Here is a 26,288-nt window from a genome sequence, read left to right on the forward strand (position 1 = left end):
TTATCGATACTAAACTCATCCAGTGTTTAATAATGAGTAGCTACTTGCAACTAGCTTTGAACATAATTTCAAACCTTTCTTAAGCTTTTTCCCTTTTATATGTTTAACGTCAAATATTTGCCACATTAAGTCATTTATAATCAGAAGTTAGAAGCTGTGTTACACATGGAAGTTAGGCGCTTTAAACAGTCGGGGTTTACTGGTTACTTGCTGCCTGGAAAGAAATAATGTGGGCTTAAGAACCACCTATTCCCCATAGGGGTCGCAATAAAATGGAGGTAACATTGAAGCATAACTCAGGAACACATGTAGCATTTTCAACCATATTTGTTAGGTACATGACTTAGTATTCGTATAAAAATACTGTAGGATTATGCTTCCCCACTACCGATTGGTTGGGGGTTTGTATGAGAAGAGGCGACTTAAAAATGTTCGGAAATGACCGGTTTCTATTTGTTTCCTGTATTTAGTTGACTTGAATAATTTTAAATGTATGAATTCCGTTTTGTTTCTTATTTGTGCTGTTCAGTGTGTCAACTAGGACCCGAGAATGAGCACTGCAGCGAGCTAACAATTTTGTCAGCGTGTTTCTGGATTTAAGATCAAGTCACATAGCTGAATAACTCAACAAACTGACCTTCCTCTTTGGAGTCGAATGATGTAAAACAGAAGAGAATCAAAGTATACTGTATACGTGCAATCTGTGTCACGTAGAGATATGTTCAGCATCACCTCCTAGTCAGCATCACCTCCTAGACCCATTGATCGATTTCTACTAAACTTAGTACACATGTTACTTACAATCTTGGAGTAAATACTGTGGGAAAAAAAACACAAACCTCCGATTGGGATGGTGGGGGATAACGAGATGATAGACAGAGACGGGGTGTAGGAGAAGGTAGGCAGAGAGAGGGGGAAGAGGCCCGGACGAGATAGGGGGGAGGAGAAGACGGACAGGGAGGGGCTGGAGTAGGCCATAGGCGAGAGAGTTGGAAAGGGAGATGGACAAAGAAAGGGAGGGGATGGTGGGCACAGCGAAGAGCATGAGGAGGTGGACAGACAGAGACAGGTGGAGGAAGAGAGGAACAGAGAGAGAGGGGAGCAGGAGATAGACGAGACAGGGAGGAGGAAGAGATGGAGAGAGAGAGAGAGAGAGAGGAAGTGGAAGGAAGTGGGCCAATAGAAGTTTGGAATAGATAAATACGTGGCCAAAGCCAAGTTAGTAATTTCAATAAATAAGAACTGTCACGAAGTATAAATGGCGCCTCTTTTCGGTTTTATTTATTTAGAAATGTTTATTTGTTTAGAAATGAAGCTAAATTCTCTCTGGTTACACCACAGGATGTGCATTCAAGACTTGTTTTGCCCACCAATAATATTGACTGTTTCGTAGTTTTCTAAAAACATTTCACTCACTTGCCAAAATGATTTCTTCGAAACACGACAAGCTCGTGTCAGCCTCTATGAGGTGAGCTACACTGTGCGGTCACATTAATGTGACCGCCTGTCATAAACCTGAATACCACCTTTTGCAGCGCCGACCGCAGCGAGACGTGTAGGAAGAGTATCAGTGAGATTCTGGAAGGTACCGACAGTGATGTGGAGCCATGCCGGCTCAGTGCTGTGGCCAGCTGTTCTCGTTCGAGGATCCATGGCGCGAACTGCCCGATCGAAGTGGTCCCACAAATTCTCGATTGGGTTTAAATCCAGGGAGTCTGATGACCATGGAGGTACGGTACACTCATCCTGGGCTCTTCGAACCACGTACGTACACTGTAAGCTGTGTGACACGTTGCATTGTCCTGCTGATAGATGCCATCGTGCCAAAGAAAAACAAACCGCATTTAGGGGCGGAAATGAATCCCAAAGATAATCGAATACTTTTGTTGATCCATTGTGGCTTTCAAAATGACGAAATCACCGAGGGAATGCCACGAAAACAATCCTCAAACCGTAACGCCCCTCTTTCTGCTTGGAACCCTCCAGTGCTTGTTGCTGGGTGTCTGCTTTCATCTGTCCAAGGAGCATAAAACGTGATTCATCTGAAAAGGCCACCTGTTGCCACTCAGTGGACGTCCGGTTGCCATATTAGCACGCAAATTCCAGCCTCTGTCGCCGATGAACAGCAGTCCGCATGGGAGCATTGGCCAGGCGGCTGCTGCGGAGGCCCATACACAGAAACGTTCGCTGAATGGCCGTTAGGAGACGCTGTTGGTAGCCCTTGGTTCATCCGGGCAGGCAGTTCCTCAACGGTTCATGTCCATTCGGCCGTAAACATCTCCGCTACCGTCGTTCACCCTTGTTATTTATGGCCCGTGGTACACCATAGTTAACCTCGGCACCGGTTCTGGATAACGCCATTTCGTCATACATGCTATACAGTGAATTGACAGAAGTCATGGGATAGCGATATGCACATAATACAGATGTTGGTAACATAGCGTACACAAGCTACAGTATAAAATGCCAGTGCATTTGCGCAGCTGTCATTTGTACTCAGATGATTCATTTGAATAGGTTCCCGACGTGATTATGGCCGCCCGACGAGAATTAACAGACTTTGAACTCGGAATGGTAGTTGAAGACAGACGCATAGGACATTCTGATGTGTTGGCAGATGTGCCAACACCTTGTAGTTAGAGGAGGCCGAAATGCACGCTATAATCTAACGCAGACTGGCGTGAGGTCTGGAACAGGATACGTAATGAATGCTATAAAGAAAAGTACGTAGCTGCTGGAATACTTAACTTTAATCCATCATTTGTATACAGCATTCTTGATGATACAAGTGAGACTCTTTAAATACAAGCACTGTAAGGCTAATGGCGCCTTGCTAGGTCGTAGCCATGGACTTAGCTGAAGGCTATTCTAACTGTCTCTCGGCAAATGAGAGAAAGGCTTCGTCAGTGTAGTCGCTAGCAAAGTCGTCGTACAACTGGGGCGAGTGCTAGTACGTCTCTCTAGACCTGCCGTGTGGTGGCGCTCGGTCTGCAATTACTGACAGTGGCGACACGTGGGTCCGACATGTACTAATGGACCGCGGCCGATTTAAAGCTACCACCTAGCAAGTGTGGTGTCTGGCGGTGACACCACACGATCTATTTCGGAAATCGTTAGAGAATTCAATATTCAAAAATTAACAGTATCAAGAGCGTGCCGAGAGTACGAAATTTCAGGAATTACCTCTCACCACGCACAAAGTAGCCGGCGGCTTTCACTTAGCGACCGAGAGCAGCGGTGTTTGCGTAGAGCTTTCATTGCTATCAGACAAGCAACACTGCGTGAAATAACGGCAGAAATGAATGTGGGACGTACGGCAATTGTATCTGTTAGGATAGTGCGGCGAAATTGGGCTTTTATGGGCTAGTAGCAGACGATCGACGCGAGTACCTTTGCTATAGCACGACATCACCTGTAGCGCCTCCCCTGGACTCGTTACCATATCGGTTGGACGACTGGTAGGTGAACCGTGGCCTTGTCAGATGAGTCCCGATTTCAGTTGGTAAGAGCTGATGGTACAGTTCGAGTGTGACGCAAACGTGACGAAGTCACGGCCCATGTTGTCAACAAGACACTGTGCAAGCTGACCGTGGCTCCATATAGGGATAAGCTGTGTTTATATGGATTGGACTGGGTCCTCTGGTCCAACTGAACCTATAATTGGCTGGAAATGGTTAAGTTCGGCCACTTGGAGACCATTTGCAGCCATTCATGGACCACATGTTCCCAAACGACGATGCACCCTGTCACTGGGCCACAACTGTTCACGACTGGTTTGAAGAACTTCCTGGCCAATTCGAGCGAATGATTTGCCCACCCAGATTGCCAGACATGAGGCCTGTTGAAAATTTATACAACATAATCGAGAGGTCAGTATACTTTAACCACGGCGGCACACGAACAGTTTACAGACTTAGCCGTTTTGGAAATGCTTCCACCCTTGGCCCGAAAGCCAATAATCATATCCTATCGGACAATAGATAAATATTTCCCTCTCCACATTACAACTGCGCTGTTTTCCATGTCCCATGAACAGCCTCTACCGGCTGCCACCAGTCGTCTGTGAGTGGTTATTGCACGTTGACGTCAAACACAGGCGGCGGTCACATTAATGTGACAGGACCGTGTAGTAATCCGTTTTTAGTGGACTAGAAACTTATGACATGTCATCCTTTAAACTTATTTACTTTTGCATCCAAGAAACCAACACGTGTACAGGGTGTCCGTGAAATCATATTCGACAGGTTGTAGAGGGTAATTATGAAATAAAGTTATAAGCAGAAATATTTGTGTCAAAACGGTCTGTTTTCTTGTTACAAGAAAAAATAAATATATTCACGAATTTGAGAGCAACCGAAGCAGAAGTGGAAGAAAAATGCAACGCTGTAGAAGCATGCATACCAATGGGAAAGAGCTCAGATGGTAAGCCATTTCTAAGAAAAAAGGGACACACAAAGGAAACGAACTTGTAGACAATACTATGCAAAGGGAAGGGAAAATAGATGGAGATGATACTGTAAGCACTGTAAGACCTAAGTCGATACAAGGCACTTGGTGTAGATAACATTCTCTCATTAATTAGAGCCTTGGCTGTACGGACTATGATAAAACTATTTCATCTTTATGAGAGAAGTAAACAACCTCCAGGCGTCAAATTGAGTATAATATTCCCCATTACAAAGAAGGCTCATGCTAACAAGTGTGAATATAGCCGAACAATTAGTTTAATAAGTAATGATTTCAAAACGCTGACACCAATTAGCTACAGAAAAAATCAAAAACTGGTAGAAGCCGACCTCGGAGAAGATCAGTATGCGTCCCGGAGAAATGTAAGAACTTGCGAGGTAATACTGACGCTGTGACTTATCTTAGAGGACTGGAGAAAGGCAAACCTACGTTTATATCATTTTTACATGAAGAAAAAGCTTTTGACAAAGTTGGCTGGAATACACACGTCAAAATTCTGTAGGTAGCAGAGATCACATACAGCTAGCGAAGGGTTATCTACAAATTGTACCGAAACCAAACTGCAGTTACAGGAGTGGAAGAACATGAAAGACAAGCAGCACTAGAGAAGGGAGTGAGATATGTTTGTAGTCTATTATCTGATGTTTCTTCACTTGTACGTTGAGTGAGCATTAAAGTAAATCATGGAGATATCTGGAAAGGGAATTAAGGTTCAGAGACAAGAAATAAAAACTTTGAGGATTTCTTATGATATTGTTATCTTCCAAGATCAGTGCAACGGAATGGATGGTATCGGGAAAAAGGTTATAAGATAAATATCAACTAAACTAAAACAAATGTAATAGAACCAAGTGAAGTAAGGCAGGCGATGCTGAGAAAATTAGATTAGGAAATGAGACATGAGTTTCACAATTTGGGCAGCAAAATAACTGACCATGGTCCAAGTACAGAGTATAGAAAATGCAGATTAGTAATAACAAGAAATGTATTTCTAGACTAGAAAAATGTGTTTATATTGAATTAATTGTTAGGAATCATTTCCGGAAGGTTTCTGCTGGAGTGTAGCGCTGTGCGGCAGTGAAAGTAGACGCTGAACAGTTCAGACGAGAAGAGAATAGAAGTTTTTGAAATGTGAGGCTATAGAAGCATGACGAAGATTACATGTATGCGTCTGATAACTAATGAAGAGACATTATTCGAATGGGAGAGAGAAAAATTTTGAGGCATAACCTTAATAAAAGAAAGGGATCGGTTGACAGGACACATTCTGAGGTATCAAGGAATCGTCAATTTGGTAATGGAGAAATGTGTGTGTGTGTGGGGGGGGGGGCGAGGGGAATGAGTGGAGAGAGCGGGCGAACGGATGGGAGTGGCGGGACGGGTGTTAAATATTGTAGGAGAGCAAGGCTTGACTGCAGTAGGCAGATCCAGACTGATCTAGGTTGCGCGAGTTACTCAGAGATGAAAAGAATTTACAGCACAGGCTACTGCAGCTGCTTAAAACAAGTATTCGGACTGAAGACCAAAACAGCATCAATATGCAAGAGTTTCATCTCTGAACAATGTGTTTTCACGTCAATTACCTAGAACTAAAACATCAAGTAAGAAATTTCCGGAGGAAGGGCGACTGAGTTACACAGGCAAAACAAAGAGTAAATGTGCCATTAAATGAAAATGATAAAATAATACAATAAAGAATATATGTTAGAGTGTTTACAAAATGAAGTTCCACTCACAGAACAAAATGAGTAGCAGGATAGCGGTTGCTGCTGCGGCCACGCCGTAGGCAGACACGCGGAGATCGTGCCCTATGTCCTCAATGTTCTCGTGGTCCCGCACCAGCAGAGGATTCACCAGCAAGCTTGTAGCCACCCCTATCTGAAACACGAGGTATATTTCCAGTTTCCCGAGCTTTGGCAGGTTGCATTCATTATATGAGATAGGGTCTAAAAGTACCTTTGGGCTAGGTGTTACTCTAGCCACTCAGGCTATGTGTGAACAATGTAGGTGGTAGTAAAGATGACTATAGCAGCACGGCAAGAGATGCATGGTTGATGCTGTCCACTTCACTGTTCATCGAAGGCAACCTCTATACTCTACATCGACGTCTTCTCCAACAACGGTGCAACTGCAGCCTATGCTAAGATTTGTGGTAACGCACAGTGTGACACTCACAAATAACGATCTTAAATAATCACTTAGCTGTTCGCTTACTACTAAAACAATAATCAACATCAACGTTAATAGGATACAATCTCTGTTTACAGTAGCCTACTGTTAATAATGTATTACAAGAAACTCCCCGACCACTATATACCTCACAGTAAGTTATCTATTATGGCAAAATATACCGCTTGTAACCTCTCATGTTCATCAACAATAATTGTAAAAAAGTTACTAATCTTCAAGCAAAATCTCCGTTGGCGTGAATGTAGGCAATTTATACCTTCAGAACACTCATAAATATCTTCTATGATTGAGCAATGTAGGTAGTGTTCGGGTATTTTTACTTTTTTAAAATATGATAGTAGAAGTGTGAAACAAAATAAATAGGTTATGAGTATGACAACTGAGTTACTCCCGGAGTATAAAACGTTGGAACAACTTACGGGAATGCAGAAGCGTGATTTCTTCGACAACAGCTAATATTTCGACAGGTGAAGACAGTGTCATTTTCAAGAAACAAATGCAACGAGAGATTGCAGTGCAAGGAAATTTAAACCCTTAGCAGGTGAGGTAATACCTACCAAAAACCATTATACGGCATGTGCCGAAAGACAGAAAACACACACACACACACACACACACACACACACACACACACAGAGAGAGAGAGAGAGAGAGAGAGAGAGAGAGAAGGAGTGGACGATAATTAATACGGAAACAATACAAAAACAACACATTCCGATGCCTAGTACGGTACATGAAAACATCGTTGGCGCTCAAAACAGATTCCAGTCGTCTGCAAATGGTTAATAACACGTCCTATACGGTTTTCAAGGGAATCTTATACCGTTCTTAAGGCAAATTAATGGCAAGTTCAGCTAACGATGATAGAGGTGGGTAGCGATCACGCATCCTTCCCTCCATAGCAGATGACATGGGTTTAATAATATTGAGAGCTGTGTGAACAGGGGCTCTATCATCTTGGAACATAGCGTCACCAATGGGGAACCAATATTGTACAGTGGGATGGGCCTTATCAGCCAACACGGTCACATAATCCTAAGTGGTAATGCGACGTTACAGAATAACCGTGGGGCCCATGTAATACAACGATATGTCTGCACAAATCACCCAGCCTCCGCCATGTTTCACTCTTGGGACGTAAACTGGACCAGAAGTTGGAAATAGTATGAAACAAGACTCATCTTACCAAATGACGCTCTTACACTGCCCCATAGTCGAGGTTTTATGGCTCCCCCACCACATTTGTCGGTCACGGGCATTTCCAGCACTAGCGTGCAGTTTTGGAATTCCAGGTCGCCTCCAATTCCCAGCTTCTTGAGCTCCCTTCGTGTTGTTTTGGTGCTAACAAGGTTCGCGATGCGACATTCAGTTCTGTAGTGACTTTTGCCACTGTCGTCCTCTTATCTTTCGCGTCCGCAGTTCGTGGTCTAATGGCTAGCGTTGCTAACTCTGGATTGCGGGGTCCTGGGTTGGGGATTTTCTCTGCCCGGGGCTGGGTGTTTGTGTTGTCCTCATCATTTCATCATCAATATCATCATTTGTGGCTGAGGCTAGATTGGACTATGTACAAAAGTTGGACTGTGTAAAAATATTGGGACTTTGTACGGGCGCTGATGACGGCCCAGTTGAGGGCCGCGCCCCCCCCCCCCCCCATCAGCATACTTTTTTTTTTTTTTTGAGGTGCCACTTCGAACACCAGACATTTCGGCTAGCTTGGTTACGGAAGCACCCACCAAACGAGCACCAACAGTTTGCTCACGTGTGAACACACTTAGCTCGGACATAATGCACTCATACTACACAGAATACTGTTCTGACCACTACTGGCACGTGTATTGTGGACACTGCACAGGAGCCGTTTGTCGTCAAATGCAACAGCGTGACCCGCAGGTTTTCCTAGCATCTGCATTTGTGTTCAAACATGAATTTCTCGCAGTGTTCCCGGTTTTTGGCCAACCCCTTGCACATACACACACCGAGAACAACTGACCCTAATACAGAACCAAGTATGAACTGCATCAGAAGTTGTCGATAGTAAATATTAATTACCAGAAGGTGAGCAAGTAGCATTACCTTTCCCGTCTGTTGTGTAGCCAGATAGAGAGCAGGTCAATCAACATGGGGATAGAGTTAATTCTACTTGCTCACCCGTTGTGTGGTGGCATTAGTTGTTAACGGTTTGCGTGTTGTCTTTCTACATATGCCGTATTATGGTTCTCGGTCGGCGCAGTCCCGCGTACCGACGGTTAAATTTCTTTACACACCGCTCTCTCTTTGCATGTGTCTTGGAAAGTTATGGCGTGTCCTTATGTTGAAATAGCGGCAGTTATCGAAGACGTAGCCCGGTCGCATTCCCGCAAGTTCTTTTTACAAATTATTAGTAATTATGTAATTAATATTTCTTGTAATTGTACGTTTTTGGCCGGCCGGAGTGGCCGTGCGGTTCTAGGCGCTACAGTCTGGAGCCGAGCGACCGCTCCGGTCGCAGGTTCGCATCCTGCCTCGGGCATGGATGTGTGTGATGTCTTTAGGTTAGTTAGATTTAATTAGTTCTAAGTTCTAGGCGACTGATAACCTCAGAAGTTAAGTCGCATAGTGCTCAGAGTCATTTGAACAATTTTTTTTTGGTACGTTTTTGACATCTTTTAGATCACTATATGATGTGTGCACGTACCGACCAAAGCCCTTTTAAAAAGAGAAATAACTAATTAGAAACCCAATGAGTTAGGTGGCCTGGACAAAAAAAGTAGGTCAAGAAAAGTTAGAATACAAGCACATTCCGGATGAATGTAATATGTTAAATCTACGGTAAGTATCGCGCATTTCAAATAACGGGTCCGTACAGCGACTTGTATTTACGATTTCACCCCAGTTCCTAAGATCTCGGATTAGAAATGAAGGTAGGGAGGAGGATTAGGTTTGAATGTCGAGTCTATGTCGAGATCATTAGGGACGGAACACATTCTCACCTTTTCAAAATTACTAACACGAAATTCGCCTTAAGCTGTGTAGGAAAGATAAGGAAAATCTGAATTCGTCTTAACCGGCGTCCTCTAGAATGCGAGTCCGGTGTCTTAGAACTGCGCCATTTCTGTTGTAAGGAGAGGTTTACCTGGTAGCCGAAGACGCCGAGCGAACAGGCAGTGGAGACCTCCTTGGGGCCGAACCAGATGAAGGCGAGCGCGGGTGGCACGGGCAGCATGAAGGCCTGGGCGATGGCTCCCAGCGTCTGGCCAGCGAACAGCAGCCAGAAACGCGCCACCGCCCCTGCCGCCTCCACAGCCTTGAGCCACGTGCCCGCCGCGTTTAGTGCAGATCCCACCGCCAGGCACAACCACAGACCCTGCAATCCATATGCAGCTTCCAAAAGCACAACCCCTAGTATGAGAGACTAACGTAGAGCTCCGTTTTTCAAGCTACAGTAACAAATAGAGTTCCTACTCCTCGCTCTATAGGCCCAAAGGATGTCTACCGTCCGCCCGTCATCCTCCACCATGCAGCGTCTTGTAGATGCGGTATGGAGGGACCTGTGGTCAGTACACCGCTCTCCCTGTCGTTTTTCCGACATTCCAGACCTTGGAGCCGCTGCATCTCAATCATGTTGTTCCTCAACTGGCATCATGAGGTTGAGCGAATCCTGTACCAAGCCAACCACCAAGCGAAAAGCCTTGGCAGTCTGGGAATCGAACGCTTGCCCTCACCTTGGCAGTCACCTACGCTGGCCACTCAGCTATGGAGGCGGACAGCCGTCAATGTAAGTAACTTCGAACATGTACACGCCATCGTCGGGTAGTTAAATTATTAGAGTTGAAATTATCCTGACAGATATTGCATTACTGTTGTTCACTGTTACTGTTGTTTCCATGTCCAATGGGGGAATATAAGGCGCATGAATAACGTCAAATATTGATTGATCACTGTGGATTACATGGAAATGCCGTGTACTCGTATGAGACAGCGGACAGCGTTATCAGATACTTGCAGTGTTTGAAAGGGGCCTCATTGTTGGTCCCCATTTGGCTGGCTGGTCGAATCGTGCAATATCCAGACTTCTGGGGCATTCGAAGGTAACAGCGGTCCGATGTTGGACTGCTTAGGAATTTGAGGGCAGGCATTTTCTTGTCAAGGTTCCAGTCGACCACGTCTGACTACCACAAGGACGGATGACCGTATTGTGCACCAAGCATATAGTAACCCTTCCACAGGTGTCCCTAGAAACCCTAGAACAAGTAATGGACTCCTTGCTACATTCTGCCTTCCCGCTCTATTGATCGGAGACTAGCAGTAGCCGGCCTAGGGAACTGCCGTCCGACGAGTAGGCTGCCATTAACACCACAACACACACGGTTGCAATTCGAATGACGCCACGACAGGGAAGTATGGACTGTTGATGAATGGCATTACACTGTGTTGATAGACGAATCGTGATCCTGTACTATCCCAAACAGCCACCGGTGGCGGGTATGGTGCCGACCTGGTCCTGTTTTTCCAATGTTTTGAAGAGGCACAGCGGTTTTACTTCTGTCATCATGGTGTGGGGAGCCACCGGCTAGCAGTAACTGAGGGATTCCGAGCGGTCTAAGGCGCTACAGTCATGGACTGTGTGGCTGGTCCCGGTGGAAGTTCCAGTCCTCCCTCGGGCATGGGTGTGTGTGTTTGTCCTTAGAATAACTTAGGTTAAGTAGTGTGTAAGCTTAGCGACTGATGACCTTAGCAGTTAAGTCCCATAAGATTTCACACACATTTGAACATTTTTGAATTGAGGGATTATGACACCACAACGGTACGTCAAGGACATCCTGTGTGCTTATGTGTCATCTCTCATGTGACAGTATTCAGATGCGACTTTTCAACAGGACGATGTTCGTCCACATAAGAAATGTGTGTCTATGGACGGTCTGCATGATGTTGAGGTACTCTAGTGGCCAGCAAGATTCCCAGATCTGTGTCCGATACAACATGTGTGGGACAAGCGCGGACATCAACACCGTCCCAGTACACCTAAAATAGTTATGGGCTAGCTTATCTCAGGAGAGGATACAAGGGCTTTATGACAAGCTTCCCAACTGAATCAGTGCATGCGACCAAGTCATAGAGGCTCGATTTTGCAATCACTGTAATAAAATCACAAACCTTCTTAACCCGTGAAGTTTCATTTCGTTTCCTCCTCTTCTTCTTGGTGTATAACTTTTTTGGCAGGCAGTGTACATTCACTCCTCGTTAAGAGATTCCTTCATTTCATGTGACGTTTTCACAGTAAGCTCGATCGCCCCTTTGTGCTCACCGGAGAAACCAACATCTGGTGGCTCAAGCCAAGCAGCTCACGAGCAACGTACACGCTTGGGAGAATGGTGCACGCGAGCCGCTTGTGAGCCACTCGGCTTACAAATTCATACGCACCTTAGGAAGAAGGTCAGGTGACGAGAGCAGTGAGTGGTGAAGAAATATATTGTGACGTGAATAGTAACTGCAAGGGGGCGAGCCTTGCGAGTTCAGTCAAGAGTGTTAATACAGTAGGCAGCCATAAGGCGACAACAGTCTGTTTGGGAAGTTGTATACTAGCTACACCACTCATAAATGCAACAGAAACAAGTACCTGGCAAAGTGAACTGTAGACTTGACTAGCAACGTCAAGTTTATGCCCTAAAAACAGGGAGAGGAGACTGTTACAGTGTACAGACCAGCAGTCTTACACCTCACACTCCACACGTCTGTAGACCTATACTCTGCATAGCACGACACTGAAGTACTGACCAATACTTTTCGGATACTATCGTTGTGACAAAATTTATTCAGAGTTTAATGAATATGAAACTATATTTCGTTTGAAGAAGCCACTGAATGCTTTAACTCTGACGCTTCATTATTCGTATAAACTTAACGCAATATTTTTTTAAACTATATCGCCTCGTTAATATGTGATGATTCCTTTTTTAACATCTGTTCGAAGTAATTTTGAAAACAGAATGACAAAAGCTGTAAAGTTTACGGACAGCTAGTATTCCTTTGTATTGTTCATGATATTGTAGAATTCGCTGTCTAATAACACATTTGTCCATAAAGTAAATGGGATACTTATTGTGTGCTCTTTGTTCCTTGTTCTTTGCGGTAGATACTTGAGTCCTACTCCACTTATTACCGTGTCCTTTCTGCCATAACATCGATTTATTCAGCTTTACCATAAGTACCTTTCTCGTCAGTATTGTCACTCCTTCCTCCTTATCTTCTTTAACCCATTTAACGACATTAGCAGAAAGCTGTCGCGAAGGCTCTTTCGCCATCACTTTACGTGCTTACACTACAAGTACAACGAAGCATACCGCTGAACCAGAATGTGACTGTATCTAGTCAGGCGACCAAGTTAGTTCCTGTTACGGCCGGGTCTTCGGTTCGCTTTGAAATGTAATAAAAATAAAATGGGATGTACACTATCCGTCCAAAATGTTTCGATACTGATTTTATTCATGGCGTACCAGTGACGTCAGTACAGCAGCTACAGTGGCAGCTTAGACTAACAGCAGTAAACAGCAGATGCACATTCGACCAGTCAGTTGTAATTAGGCAGTGTTAATTACTGGAAGTGCGGTGGTCGTGTGTCAACGTAGTTGCTAACAAATTGCAGTGGAGCAAAAATTAAGTGTTCACAACGTTCTCTAGACTATCTTCAAGAAGAGAAAAGTGTGTGCGAAGTTTGTCCCACACACCCTGACTCCCAAACAAAATCATCGACGCGTGGACTCATGCCGTGACTAGCCTGAACTGCAAATAGCGGGCAGTTCTTTTCTGGCAAAACTCATCACGGGTACAAGATGTAGTGTTATCAGTAAGAACCTTCTGCTAAATAACGAAGTGCAGAAATTCACATGAAGGATCAAAAACTTGGACAACATGAATGACATTCAAGCCAGTGTGACGCACCAATTGAAAAACTTACTGTGCGTTGTAATCAAAGTTGTGGGAGACTGTAGAACACTTCGGGCATTAATACCTTCTTAATTTTTCTCGAAACTTTCTGAACTGATGGGGTATTATTAAATAATTGGAATTTTATTATTACTTCCAGGAGGATTTAGACACAACGAAATATTACGTTGTGGGATTGATGATGGCTCCTCAACAATTCGGTATAGCTGTGTCACGTAATCGAGCTCCATGTGCCTACGTAGTAGTGCATGCAGCACGGTCGCGCCGCTGTCAGTGTGCATCGTACAAGAACAGCGAGCTGTTATCCGCTCCTTTGTAGCCACAAGGATGCGAAAATGACTGATTTAATGCGCGTGGAACTGAAAAACAGCAGAACAAGCTCGATATAGTAAGTATCGCTGGATTTGATCGTAAGTGGAGTATTTTGAGGTAAGGAACCAATGGTAGGAAACGAATATTTCAGGTGGTCCGAGGTTTCCAGTGAGCTATACGCGTGAGGTACATGTTTGTAAAGCGCTTATGTTTCATAACACGACTGCACAGTGATGTTGGTAGCGCCTCCTTGGATAACAATACAGAATCGTCTTAGGTACGTCCACGGTGGAGTTCTACACTGTTTACACTTCACGACTGATTGTCCAAGTCGTTGCAGGTTCAAATGGCTCTGAGCGCTATGGGACTTAACATCTGAGGTCATCAGTCCCCTAGAACTTAGAACTACTTAAACCTAACTAACCTAAGGACATCACACACATCCATGCCGGAGGCAGGATTCGAAACTGCGACCGTGGCGGTCGCGCGGTTCTAAACTGAAGCGCCTAGAACCGCTTGGCCACAACGGCCGGCTGGTCGTTATAGGAATTGCAGACATACATTCATTGTATGGTTCAGTGTGATGTAGACTCTAGAAATTCAGACGAATTTACAGGAAAAGTGACAGTACCCTTCCTGTCGGTCTCCGCTTTAAATTAATTAATACACTCCTGGAAATGGAAAAAAGAACACATTGACACCGGTGTGTCAGACCCACCATACTTGCTCCGGACACTGCGAGAGGGCTGTACAAGCAATGATCACACGCACGGCACAGCGGACACACCAGGAACCGCGGTGTTGGCCGTCGAATGGCGCTAGCTGCGCAGCATTTGTGCACCGCCGCCGTCAGTGTCAGCCAGTTTGCCGTGGCATACGGAGCTCCATCGCAGTCTTTAACACTGGTAGCATGCCGCAACAGCGTGGACGTGAACCGTATGTGCAGTTGACGGACTTTGAGCGAGGGCGTATAGTGGGCATGCGGGAGGCCGGGTGGACGTACCGCCAAATTGCTCAACACGTGGGGCGTGAGGTCTCCACAGTACATCAATGTTGTCGCCAGTGGTCGGCGGAAGGTGCACGTGCCCGTCGACCTGGGACCGGACCGCAGCGACGCACGGATGCACGCCAAGACCGTAGGATCCTACGCAGTGCCGTAGGGGACCGCACCGCCACTTCCCAGCAAATTAGGGACACTGTTGCTCCTGGGGTATCGGCGAGGACCATTCGCAACCGTCTCCATGAAGCTGGGCTACGGTCCCGCACACCGTTAGGCTGTCTTCCGCTCACGCCCCAACATCGTGCAGCCCGCCTCCAGTGGTGTCGCGACAGGCGTGAATGGAGGGACGAATGGAGACGTGTCGTCTTCAGCGATGAGAGTCGCTTCTGCCTTGGTGCCAATGATGGTCGTATGCGTGTTTGGCGCCGTGCAGGTGAGCGCCACAATCAGGACTGCATACGACCGAGGCACACAGGGCCAACACCCGGCATCATGGTGTGGGGAGCGATCTCCTACACTGGCCGTACACCACTGGTGATCGTCGAGGGGACACTGAATAGTGCACGGTACATCCAAACCGTCATCGAACCCATCGTTCTACCATTCCTAGACCGGCAAGGGAACTTGCTGTTCCAACAGGACAATGCAAGTCCGCATGTATCCCGTGCCACCCAACATGCTCTAGAAGGTGTAAGTCAACTACCCTGACCAGCAAGATCTCCGGATCTGTCCCCCATTGAGCATGTTTGGGACTGGATGAAGCGTCGTCTCACGCGGTCTGCACGTCCAGCACGAATGCTGGTCCAACTGAGGCGCCAGGTGGAAATGGCATGGCAAGCCGTTCCACAGGACTACATCCAGCATCTCTACGATCGTCTCCATGGGAGAATAGCAGCCTGCATTGCTGCGAAAGGTGGATATACACTGTACTAGTGCCGACATTGTGCATGCTCTGTTGCCTGTGTCTATGTGCCTGTGGTTCTGTCAGTGTGATCATGTGATGTATCTGACCCCAGGAATGTGTCAATAAAGTTTCCCCTTCCTGGGACAATGAATTCACGGTGTTCTTATTTCAATTTCCAGGAGTGTAGTCCATTACTCAACATTTATTTCGACCGGTTGTGCTGGTGTGGCTAATTGAAATAAACAGATCATACACGGATGCCATATTAATGTACTCCAGAATTGCGCCGGCTGGAGTGGCCGAGCGATTAAGGGCGCTACAGTCTGGAACCGCACGACCGCTACGGTCGCAGGTTCGAATCCTGCCTCGGGCATGGATGTGTGTGATGTACTTAGGTTAGTTTGGTTTAAGTAGTTCTAAGTTCTAGGGGACTTATGACCACAGCAGTTGAGTCCCATAGTGCTCAGAGCCATTTGAACCATTACTCCAGAATTGTTCAGCAAGAGTAACCGCTCACGGTAACCAAAATTTTACTTACAGACGTGCTCTGGACCAAGGGCATTCCTTCGATACTACTTCCAAGGTTGGACAGCAATATTGTAACCGTGTATCGATTCCAGAGCTGCTAACTCAGTGGCACCCAGCCTTTCTGAGATCATTACTTCTGAGTTCACTCAAGTATTAGCTATCAACCCCCATCCCCTGACCATCATCAACGGTAGGGCCTAACTAAACTTTAGAATGAAAATGAATTTTATTTGAAACCTTTTACTTTTGAAATGGCGAAAGATAAATTACATTTGGTGTCCACACGTCTTAATTAAGCCATGAACTAATGAGGCAATGAGACAACTGGTGCTGGTAATGCTTATTTCTAAGAATATTTTTATTATTAAATGATGAAGCAATTCTGAGCGCATCGTGAGTGCTACCTGCAACGCCTCAGAAAAAAAAGATAACTATGATAACTATCCTCACTATGGTAAGCACTTGTTACAAAACATGTTTCCTCTGCATCTCTCCTCACCCTAGCGACAGTTGTTTCACCCAAAGCTTGCGTCCCTATTTAAAATCAATCAAGTTGTCCGCCTCTGTAGCGTAGCGGTAGCGTTACCGCTTACCACGCAGGGGGCCCGGGTTAGATTCCTGGCAGTGGACTGAGTGTTGTGTGTCCATCATCGTTATCATCATCATTGACTCGCAAGTCGCCGATGTGGCGTCAACTAAAGAGGACTTGCAATACGGCAGCCGAACTCCCCCACATGGGGCCTCCCGGCCAACAATGCCATACTATCATCACTCTCTCATCCCATCTCATCTCATCAATCAAGTTGAAATTGGTGCTCTACATTTAGTTTTCAAATCACTTGATTCCTAGACTCCTTACTGCTGAACGGGTGGAAATTGGAAGACTTCAAATTTCCAATGCTTTGTGTATGATAGCTGCCAGCAATGATAATAATAGTAATAATATTATTACTGTGTCGACCCTACAGAAATATAGTAGCCATTAGATAGTTACTATTGTGTTGTGCTGTTCGGTTATTTTTACCACGTTTTTTTTTTAAGTCGCATTCCTGTCTGTCTGTTCGGTAGAGGTGGGTGTGGAAGACTTTGGTAAAGCCTGACATCTAGGGTGCTCCACAAGACCAGTAAGTTGTATGGGTGGTATCGAAATGCGTTTCAGTGGGCATACTTGCGTACAGGCACAGCTGAGCAGAGAGCTGAGGGAGGAGGAGATGAATAGTGTGAAAGGGAAGGCTGAGATGGTCAGAGAGAGGGTTGAGGAGCAGATATTAAGAGACAGGGGTAAGGATTGATAGGGAGTGGAGGAGAAGGAGACAAATGGGAAGAGAGGAGAGGATAAGATGGACAGAGAGAGGTGGAGGAGAAGATGAACAGAAAGAGAGGGGGGAGTGGGAGATGATCAGAGAGAGGAGGGAAGAGGTAATAGACAAAGAAAAGGAGAGGAGGTGATGGACAAAGAGAGTGGGGCAGGATATTGAGCTGAGTATTGAAATAAAAATATTATAAAAAATTTTAATTAATTTTGCTTCCTTCTTTATTTTATTTTTGGGAAAATAACAATGAAGTAGATTGATATATCATCAGCATGTAGATACACCATTATTCTATTTCAGAAATTATCAAGTGAAAGGACACCGACACAAACCTCAGACTTAACATTTGTCTTTCTTATAATCTCATCAACACGTTTAAAATCCATTGGAAACTCACACACACGGTTCAAAGGCAGAAAGTAATTATTTAAATAAAAATAAATTTTCTATATACCACATTTTTAAAATGGGTTGAAACGTATAAAAATTTATCCTGGTCCCATACAGATTCCTAACCCCATACAGATAGCCCTGAAAATTTACGGTTCTGTGTTTTTAATAGCTATGAAAATACTTGTAAGATTTAAAAAGAGGAACGTTGGTCGCATGCAATACATAACTGATACATGGATAGTTCATCTCTGTAATATTACACTACTTACTAGCTGATGCATGAATAGTTCGCCTCCTTACAGTTTTCTATTACACGTGTCTCACGTTGTTCATTTTAAGCCTTACACGTCTTTAAGTCTCAGAAGTTCACACTCAGAAATATTCGAAACTACATTTATGGGATTAGGAATATGTATGGAGGTAGGGGAAATTAATTTGTATTTTTAGTCCAGTTTAAAAACTGGGCACATTAAAAATTTATTTTTATTTAAATAATTATTTGTTGTGAAATGAATAATGAAATAAGGTTTGATCCACTGCAAGAACCACTTACAACTCGGACAAGGCTGTTTCATGAAATATTTAAATAAGTGTGATGCACATGTCTCAGTTTTACTGTCATAAATGCATCGCACAGAGAAAGTGTGTGCTAGGTGGACTATGTGAAGAAGGTGCTCATACATTCGTTTCATAAGCTGTAATTTCCACCTCACTGTCTCACACGTTATTGCTAATACTTTTTTAAAAAATGTAGTTATTCGTGACTAACATAATCAGTCAATATTACAATCTTACAAAATAGGGATAATAGTAATGACAACTTAAAAATAATTTAGTTTCGTACCGAAACGTAATGGTACCCTTTTGTTTTTACCGGTCAGAAAACTTAATTTTAACTCTTAGGAGGTAATTAACCCCAGGTTAATTCACTGTGCCAGGTGCATGTGGAGAGCAACACACAATCTACTGTTGGGCTGGTCATGGCTAAAGAACTGTGAACAATTTTGATTAACAGGAACTGTGTACATTGTTAAAGAATTTTACATGGAGAATATCTTATGAGAAGAAAACATAAAATTCCCTTCACACATGGGATGGTATTTGATAAGCTATCAATCTTGCTAGCTCAGTCCGATAATGAGCTAGAGTAATAATTCATCGGCACAACTGTAATCAGAAGCTGACTGCAATACCCATCGAATCATGACTGAGAAATGGTGTTTGAACACTGAATACTGAAACAATAATTGTTGAAGTGTGCTAAATTCCATTCTATTCGATGCGTTTGGGAGACGTCAGACGAAAAATCGCGGCAGGGCTTTGCTACGCACGGAGAATTTGCACGCATGATACAACGTGGATTACGGAAGCGAGCAGACTCCGCTATAGTTTGGGGGTGATGTGGATGTTCTCAGAAATTCAACAAGCGTTTGTCATCATCTAAAAACTTCTAAACGGTAATAACTAGATGTTGGAAGTTACGATGAATTTGATCACTTTTCAAGCAGAGGCTCATCTTTCACGGAAAATGCAGTTGCGACTCATCAGCTCCCAAACAGTGGCCGTTTGGAAGTGGCCTCTTCTTTGGCACCGAAAACCATTGGCCTTTTTTTCGGCGGTTGGCTTGGTTCCACCCAAGTTATAAGCCCACGCTTCTCCTCAACTCTAACAGGAACGACAGATGAAAACTGTCTCTGTTGGCGTCTTGTAACTCAGATTTATGCACGTGGTCTGCGAATGATATCATCCTTGTCTTCTTGGCGTGTTCATACGTGAAATCTGAGACCATTTAGATGAGAATTTAATCGAAAAGTTTACGTTTCAAACACATGTGTAGTCATTAGGAAATAATTTTATACTGAAGTCAGTAGTGGATCGTAAGCCCATGTTCGCAAATATATCCCAACTGGATTGTCTGCGGACACATAATTACCCGAACGTTTTAGCTACTGTCATAGTATGATTCCACCCGTATCGCTTTTCGAAATTAATTATAACGCACCCTGCTTTAGTTCAACTCTGTTCATGCTCAGTTTTAATCAGGAGGTGAACTCACAGAAATTCAGTTTGTATTGTTTAATAATACACTTCCTACCTTACCTGAGAAATGATTAAATTCTAGCAAAGTGTTCTGTTACAATAATCAAGCGAAACAGTATTGTGGTTTGCTGCTACACGTAAAAGTGTACTTTGCATATTGTGAAGTACAAAGCCGAAGTCATATTTTCTTTGAACAATGTAAAAAAAAAGGTTCTTCTGTTTGTATTCTTATGGATACACCACAACAACAGGCATAGCAAACGATGTAGGAAGTGCAGCGATCTCGAACTGTCAAAGTAAGTTTCATAATGTTAACTTTGCTGTGGGCTAATACAAACAGTCCAATAACATCTTTTCTGTCATACTCTACATAGTTATAACATCGCTTACGATCACTGTCACTGGCGGTGAAGCACGTAAATAAACTTCCGAACTCCAGTTTGCCTCGTCGGAGCAAGCGAATGATTGAGTGGTGGAGGGAGGCACGGGGAGGGGGGGGGGGAGGGATGGGGCGACATGCTGCAGCTTGCAGACTGTTATTGGTTTTGTGGTAGCTGTAAGAGCAATTCCAGTTGTTGTTGCTGGAATTCTCACTCCTGTTCTGCTGTTGCTGCTGCTGCTGCAACTACTGCTGCAATTGCTGCTGCCATATATTTAGGAATTCAGGATGCATGCCTCACACTAAATGGTTTCACAGTGAGCAAGTCCTCGTCGCCACTTTTCTGCCTTGCTCTGCATAGGTAAACACGGTTTACGATCACTTGAACTGGCGGTGACGCAGAGACCGGTGGAACAAACAGGTGATTCCTGTGGTAGACGTCAGTAGAGTTCACTAAGTGAATGGGCAGCCAGAGGAAATGTCCAGAAAGTGGCGGAAGTCAACGTAAGGGAGTGAAAACAGTTCAGGGAGCGATGCGAATCAAAAAAATGTAAACACAGGGCAGATGAATCACTCTACTGTCAATGGTGCATATCGACCACTTCAGAGAATAGCGAGAACTGCCGGACAAATGCGGGGCTGCGGTATTTACAGGAACTCTCGCGTCAGTAGATAGGCACACACGAGGGGCCAACTAAAAATATGTGTCGCGCAACGAACCTGTGACGTCACACTAGTCGCCTTGTCCGCCATAATTCTTGAACGCTCGGCTCCGTGCAGGCCCATAGGAACTCAATATGCCAATCAAAAGGTAGCCACTAAAGGTCTTAACTTAGTCGTGTGCTATCGAGAGCTTGTATACATTTAAATGCGCAGTTAAGAATTATTAAACTCGTCTAAAATAATTGCTCGATCCCTTCTAGAGATGACTGCTGGCACTTGTAAGACTTGCAGTATCACGTGCTGTCGTTTCTTTCTCGTGGGTCTCGCTCACACGCCATGCCCGCGGGGGCAGGGGCGTCCTATGCTGTGATATGAACCTTGGGTATCTTACTTCTGTGTCGGTACTTGGGCTAAGCAAGAAATCCGAATCACTGTTAGATACAAAAGTATCAGATGCAAAATCTAAATACACTCACTAGAGGTTCTTATCAACAGACAGCTATGTTGCAGACTACAGTATTAAGTTTCATGAATGGCAGGGATCTAATTTGAACAGATATTTAGCTAGAGTGGCTCCGCACATTTCGCGTCACCGTTTCCAGCCTGGCACATGAAATGGGTACTGTCCATGCCAGTCGATACTTGCCTGGTATGGTTGAACCTGTCCAGTATAGGTTTCTGTGTCCTCAGAGTGCACAAGCCTCACTACATCAAGCTCACATACCAACAGGAGGTTTTTTGTTTTATTTACTTTAATTTTTTTCTAATTCTCCAGTTTTTATTATTTTTGTTTTACATTTTTAATTTTTTGTTGTGTTTAATTTCTTATTGTTTTTTAATTTTTTCGTTTTATAGTTACACACGTTTTATTCATATATGCACGAGACTGTATACACAAACGTACGGAAAACAACCGTAAATACTTAATACAGTGCACAAAAAAAGATACGATACTGAACGAAATATTAAATACTGTGCGGAGTTGATGATAATAATGTATGTAAATAGTTTATATCGGGTAGATAAACTTACGATTCGACCGTATTGCGTAGATAAAATTACTTAAAAGTTTACTATATCTCAAGATGAATGTTTCGCGCAACAAATAGTAAACTATTGAAAAGCATACAGCTTGTAATTATTTCTTATCTTCAAATTCTTGATAATGTTTGTTTAAAGTGTCAAATTATAAAAATTGAATCTTAAGAAACCATCACCATAAAAAATTGACGTGAATTATTTTGGTGCGAAATGTTGCAACAACCAAGCCGAATTAAGTATGAGTATGATTGGCTGAAATAAGCAGAAGAACTATGAAACAATGTATTCACTACAAGATACGATCAACTATTCAATCCTGTATGAAAACCGACGAACTTAAGCTTGTTTTGTTCAAAAATAAATTTTCAACGAGATAGCATACTATTTTTTGAAGAAAATGCAGTAAAACATTTTCTGTTGGTTAGAAATAAGGCGACCTTTTGTCTGATAATTACTTTTATAGTAATTTTCTGGTTAGTTTAAATTTTCTGAGTGATCATCTATAAAGCTTTAAATGCTCGATCGAACAGTGTATCATTTTATATGGGGCTGAACATTATTTTGGTTTGGTGCATGCATTGTTTTGCAAGTCCAAAGATTTTTCGATATTTTAAGCGACTGCTGAATGAAATTTTTAACGTATTAGCAACGAAACAATAATCAAATACAATAACCATTTTTTAAAATTATATCCAAATGCAGCGCTTAATTTGTAACGCTTTTCTACGAAACACTGTTTCATGTTCAAAGGCGTGGTTTTTCGCATGTAAAAGCCGAACGATGAAAACTTTTTGCCACCGTTTCTTACAGTTACTGTAAGAACATATTTTTATTATTATTTTTATCACTTTAAAACATCTCAGCGCGTACGATTCGCGTCAAATCGCATTTTACGTGCATTTTATGTCCAAATTTGGAAAGCTGTATCGTAGGAACGGATAAAGCCTTCAGAAAACAAGATTACGACCGTTAATTACATGTGTCTTTCTGCCTTCTTACAAAATTTGTTTCGATTCGCAGAAGTCTGAAACACAGAAGCGGCGTGAGTAAGAAAAACTCACAAAACATGTTTTTTGCACTTAAAATCCAAATGAAGCTACTTTTTTGAAAGAGAGTTTTCAACTTTATCTCAAGAATTCATTTTTTTTTATTTATTTGACGCACGTTAAACCGTTTCCGCGCATTCAGTTCACGTGAGAATAATGTTACATGGTACATTTAGCTCGACTTTAAATCATCATATCTCGACAACGTATAAATCTTATTTACTGGATAAAAAATTTTCTTTTGAATTTATCTACCTTCTTGCAAAGTTTGAACCGATTAATACAGGTTTAAGGTATAGAAATGACGCACTTCAGAAACCTCCTAACGAAGCAAGATTTTTTTCAAATGGTTAAAACTTATCTTAGGCTAAAGTCCGCAGTTATTTGAAGGCGACTGTTTTTGCACATAAAATCCGAACGAGGGAGACTGTTTTTGCACCTAAAATCCGAACAGTTCACATACACAATGGCGTTGATTGCATCGCAATATTCCCATTACATCCCGAGATATTAAGACGTGAATTTGACGCTTGAAACACCCGACATGCGCTGGTAGCGCACGTCCTGAGGCTAAGGCGTGAACCCCATGTTGCCCGTAATCGCGATGTGATTGACATGCGTAATCACACTTCCATACTTATCAAGAGGTCCGAAACAAATAATACGCGTGTCAATCATATCGCGATTACGGGCAGCATGGGGTTCACGCCAGAGCCTCAGGACGTGCGCTAGCAGCGCACGTCGGGTGTTTCAAGCGTCAACTTCGCGTCTTAGTATCTCGGGATGTAATGGGAATATTGCAATGCAATCAACTCCATTGTGTATGTGCTTTGTCATGCTATGGATTGCTGAAGAAAAAATATAGGAGGTCCATTTAAAAAACATAAGTTTGTGTTAAAAAACACATATGCTTTCGTTTTAGAATGTTTCCAAATATTTACATTCATGGGCCCCAGCCCTACATTGATACCGGTGAAAGTCGTTTTCCAATAGCTGTTATTGTTCCAGAGATATTTTGGGTGGACAAGATAGCTGGGACACCCTGTAGACTGGGCGGTAACTCCTGTGGAGAAGGACTGGCCAGGAAAAGGCCATCCTTGTATTTACCTGATATGATTTATGTAAACTATAAAAATCTAAATCCGTATTACCGAAAAATATTTGAACTTTGCATGTCCCGAACGCGAGTCCCTCGTCTTAATCACTTCGAAGTCACTTGTATCGGTGAAGATTTTTCATAATTTCTCTAACTCAGTTGTCAGTGTAGAGAGTAACTCCACCTAATATCCTGTTACAGCGTAAAGTTAAGCTCCGGCACGTCTGTCGGAAACGAGAGAGCAGAGAGGGCTGTGGAGAAGACGTGGCTGTGAAGTCAACTGCACGCTGACCGACCCCTCTCCTGGACGGCAGCGGCGTCTGTGTGAAGAGGACATAAGCGCCGCGCCGACTGGTCGCGCCGGTTCTGCAGTAACATCAAGATTAGGCACTTCAAGATCAGCGACTAAGGAATTGTATATACAGAGGAACAGTGTTTATTTTGTCTGTCGCCCTTTGCTTGCGGCGCATCTGTTTAACACAAAGTTAAGTATTGTCATCTACTTTTCGTAATAAAAGTCATTAATACGATTTGCTTGAATTGTTGTCTAGCGATCCGAGAAGCCGGTTTCCTAGACACCCCATATTCGAAGAGCAGGCAATGGTTATAACGTGGGGACAGAGGGTGGGAGGAGGAGATGGACCACTAGAAGACTGGAATATATACATACCTGGGCATACCCAGCTACCTTGTAACAGATTTGAACTAAGGTTACTCGTCTTGTAAACTATGTCATTAACGTGTGCTAGTGTGGTATCTTCCGTCCCATGTAGCAGTTTCTAATACCGGTGGCAGAAGAATTTTCACCATCAGTGTAGAGATGGTAAAGGGACAAGAGTTGGTGACATCCTGATTGTCAACAACAGACTGTATGTCATTGCCCTGAGTTAGCTGCCATACCTCTCTGCAGAATCTCATCTAATGACGGAATATGACACGTCTGATGTCGATCATTCCGGCAGATTAAGCTCTGTGTCCTCCATGTTACCATCCGAGAGTAGTCCATATGTTGACACCGGGTTATTCTTTCTCCTTTCTGTCTCTCAGCAAGATAAACACGGCACTACACGCTACAGGAAATCAGTGCAGTTATTGAAATAGCATCGAGTGACTTGTGCTAGAAAATGAGCACACAGAAAGTAGTTATGTACACTAAAGGAAAAATTACCTCGTTTCATTAGCATGCCCAGTTGAAATTTTTCAACCAACATTAACAAAATTGAGTCACAGTTTTTCAGTATGGCGTACTGACTAAATATAACTCCGACTACGTACCTTCTTACTGATGAAGAGAGACGCAGGGAAGATGAAAGGGACGGACGCCAGCATGTATATGACAGACGTCCAGTCGACAGCGAAATTGTCCACATTGTAATATTTTCGAACAACGTTTCCGACTATTGTGTACTGCATCCATTGCCAGTTGTTGGACATGGAGAACAGAACGTACATCAGAAGCATTAACCATCGTCGGCGGTAGACCTTAACTCTCGTCTGCTGTTCATCGTCAACCGGTTGCAGCTGTTCAGCTGCCTTGCCATGGGCATGAATCCCTGTATAGTCACCTTTCAGTGCCATCGTCGCCGCTCTCTCACGCAGAAGCCCTGTGTGGTTATGAGATAATGAATCCTTCTGCAAAGCCACAACCGCTTTTAACTACATTGTCCCAGCTGCCCCACCTTCTCAACCGAAAGAGGTAGCACGTGATGTGTGCCCAGGAATCTCCGTACAATTCTCCCCAAAGTAGGTGGCGGTCTTGAAAAGTAAACAGCGCAAGTGTCATTCATTCATATATACGACAGAAAGACAATGCTTCGGTGTTGGCATAGATTAATAAGTCACTGGGAGAGCACATGCTGGATTTTACTTCAGCAGGCAGTTGTAATCTAAGACTTAGTGAAATACTTTACTGATTTTCGTGAAGTTCTTTACTACTGAGCTACACAGCAAACCCATAAGACGTTCCGCTTCTGTTTCTCAGCTCGAGCACAC

The 26,288-nt window shown here is 43.6% G+C and overlaps 1 protein-coding gene across 1 annotated transcript in view; it reads right to left on the minus strand.

The window, feature by feature from the left end:
- The window catches only part of LOC126184241 (uncharacterized MFS-type transporter C09D4.1-like), a 112,325-nt gene extending 86,440 nt beyond the window's left edge, over nt 1-25,885 (minus strand). Inside the window, exons 1-3 of the mRNA XM_049926611.1 lie at nt 25,572-25,885; nt 9,770-10,000; nt 6,204-6,345 (exon numbers count right to left, since the gene is read on the minus strand). Coding sequence (XP_049782568.1) covers nt 6,204-6,345; nt 9,770-10,000; nt 25,572-25,874 — 676 coding nt within the window. The 5' untranslated portion in view covers nt 25,875-25,885. The remainder of the gene's footprint in view (nt 1-6,203; nt 6,346-9,769; nt 10,001-25,571) is intronic.
- Between the last annotated feature and the right edge of the window lie 403 nt (nt 25,886-26,288).

Source organism: Schistocerca cancellata, chromosome 4 (genome assembly GCF_023864275.1).
Source record: "Schistocerca cancellata isolate TAMUIC-IGC-003103 chromosome 4, iqSchCanc2.1, whole genome shotgun sequence".
Lineage (NCBI taxonomy): Eukaryota > Metazoa > Arthropoda > Insecta > Orthoptera > Acrididae > Schistocerca > Schistocerca cancellata.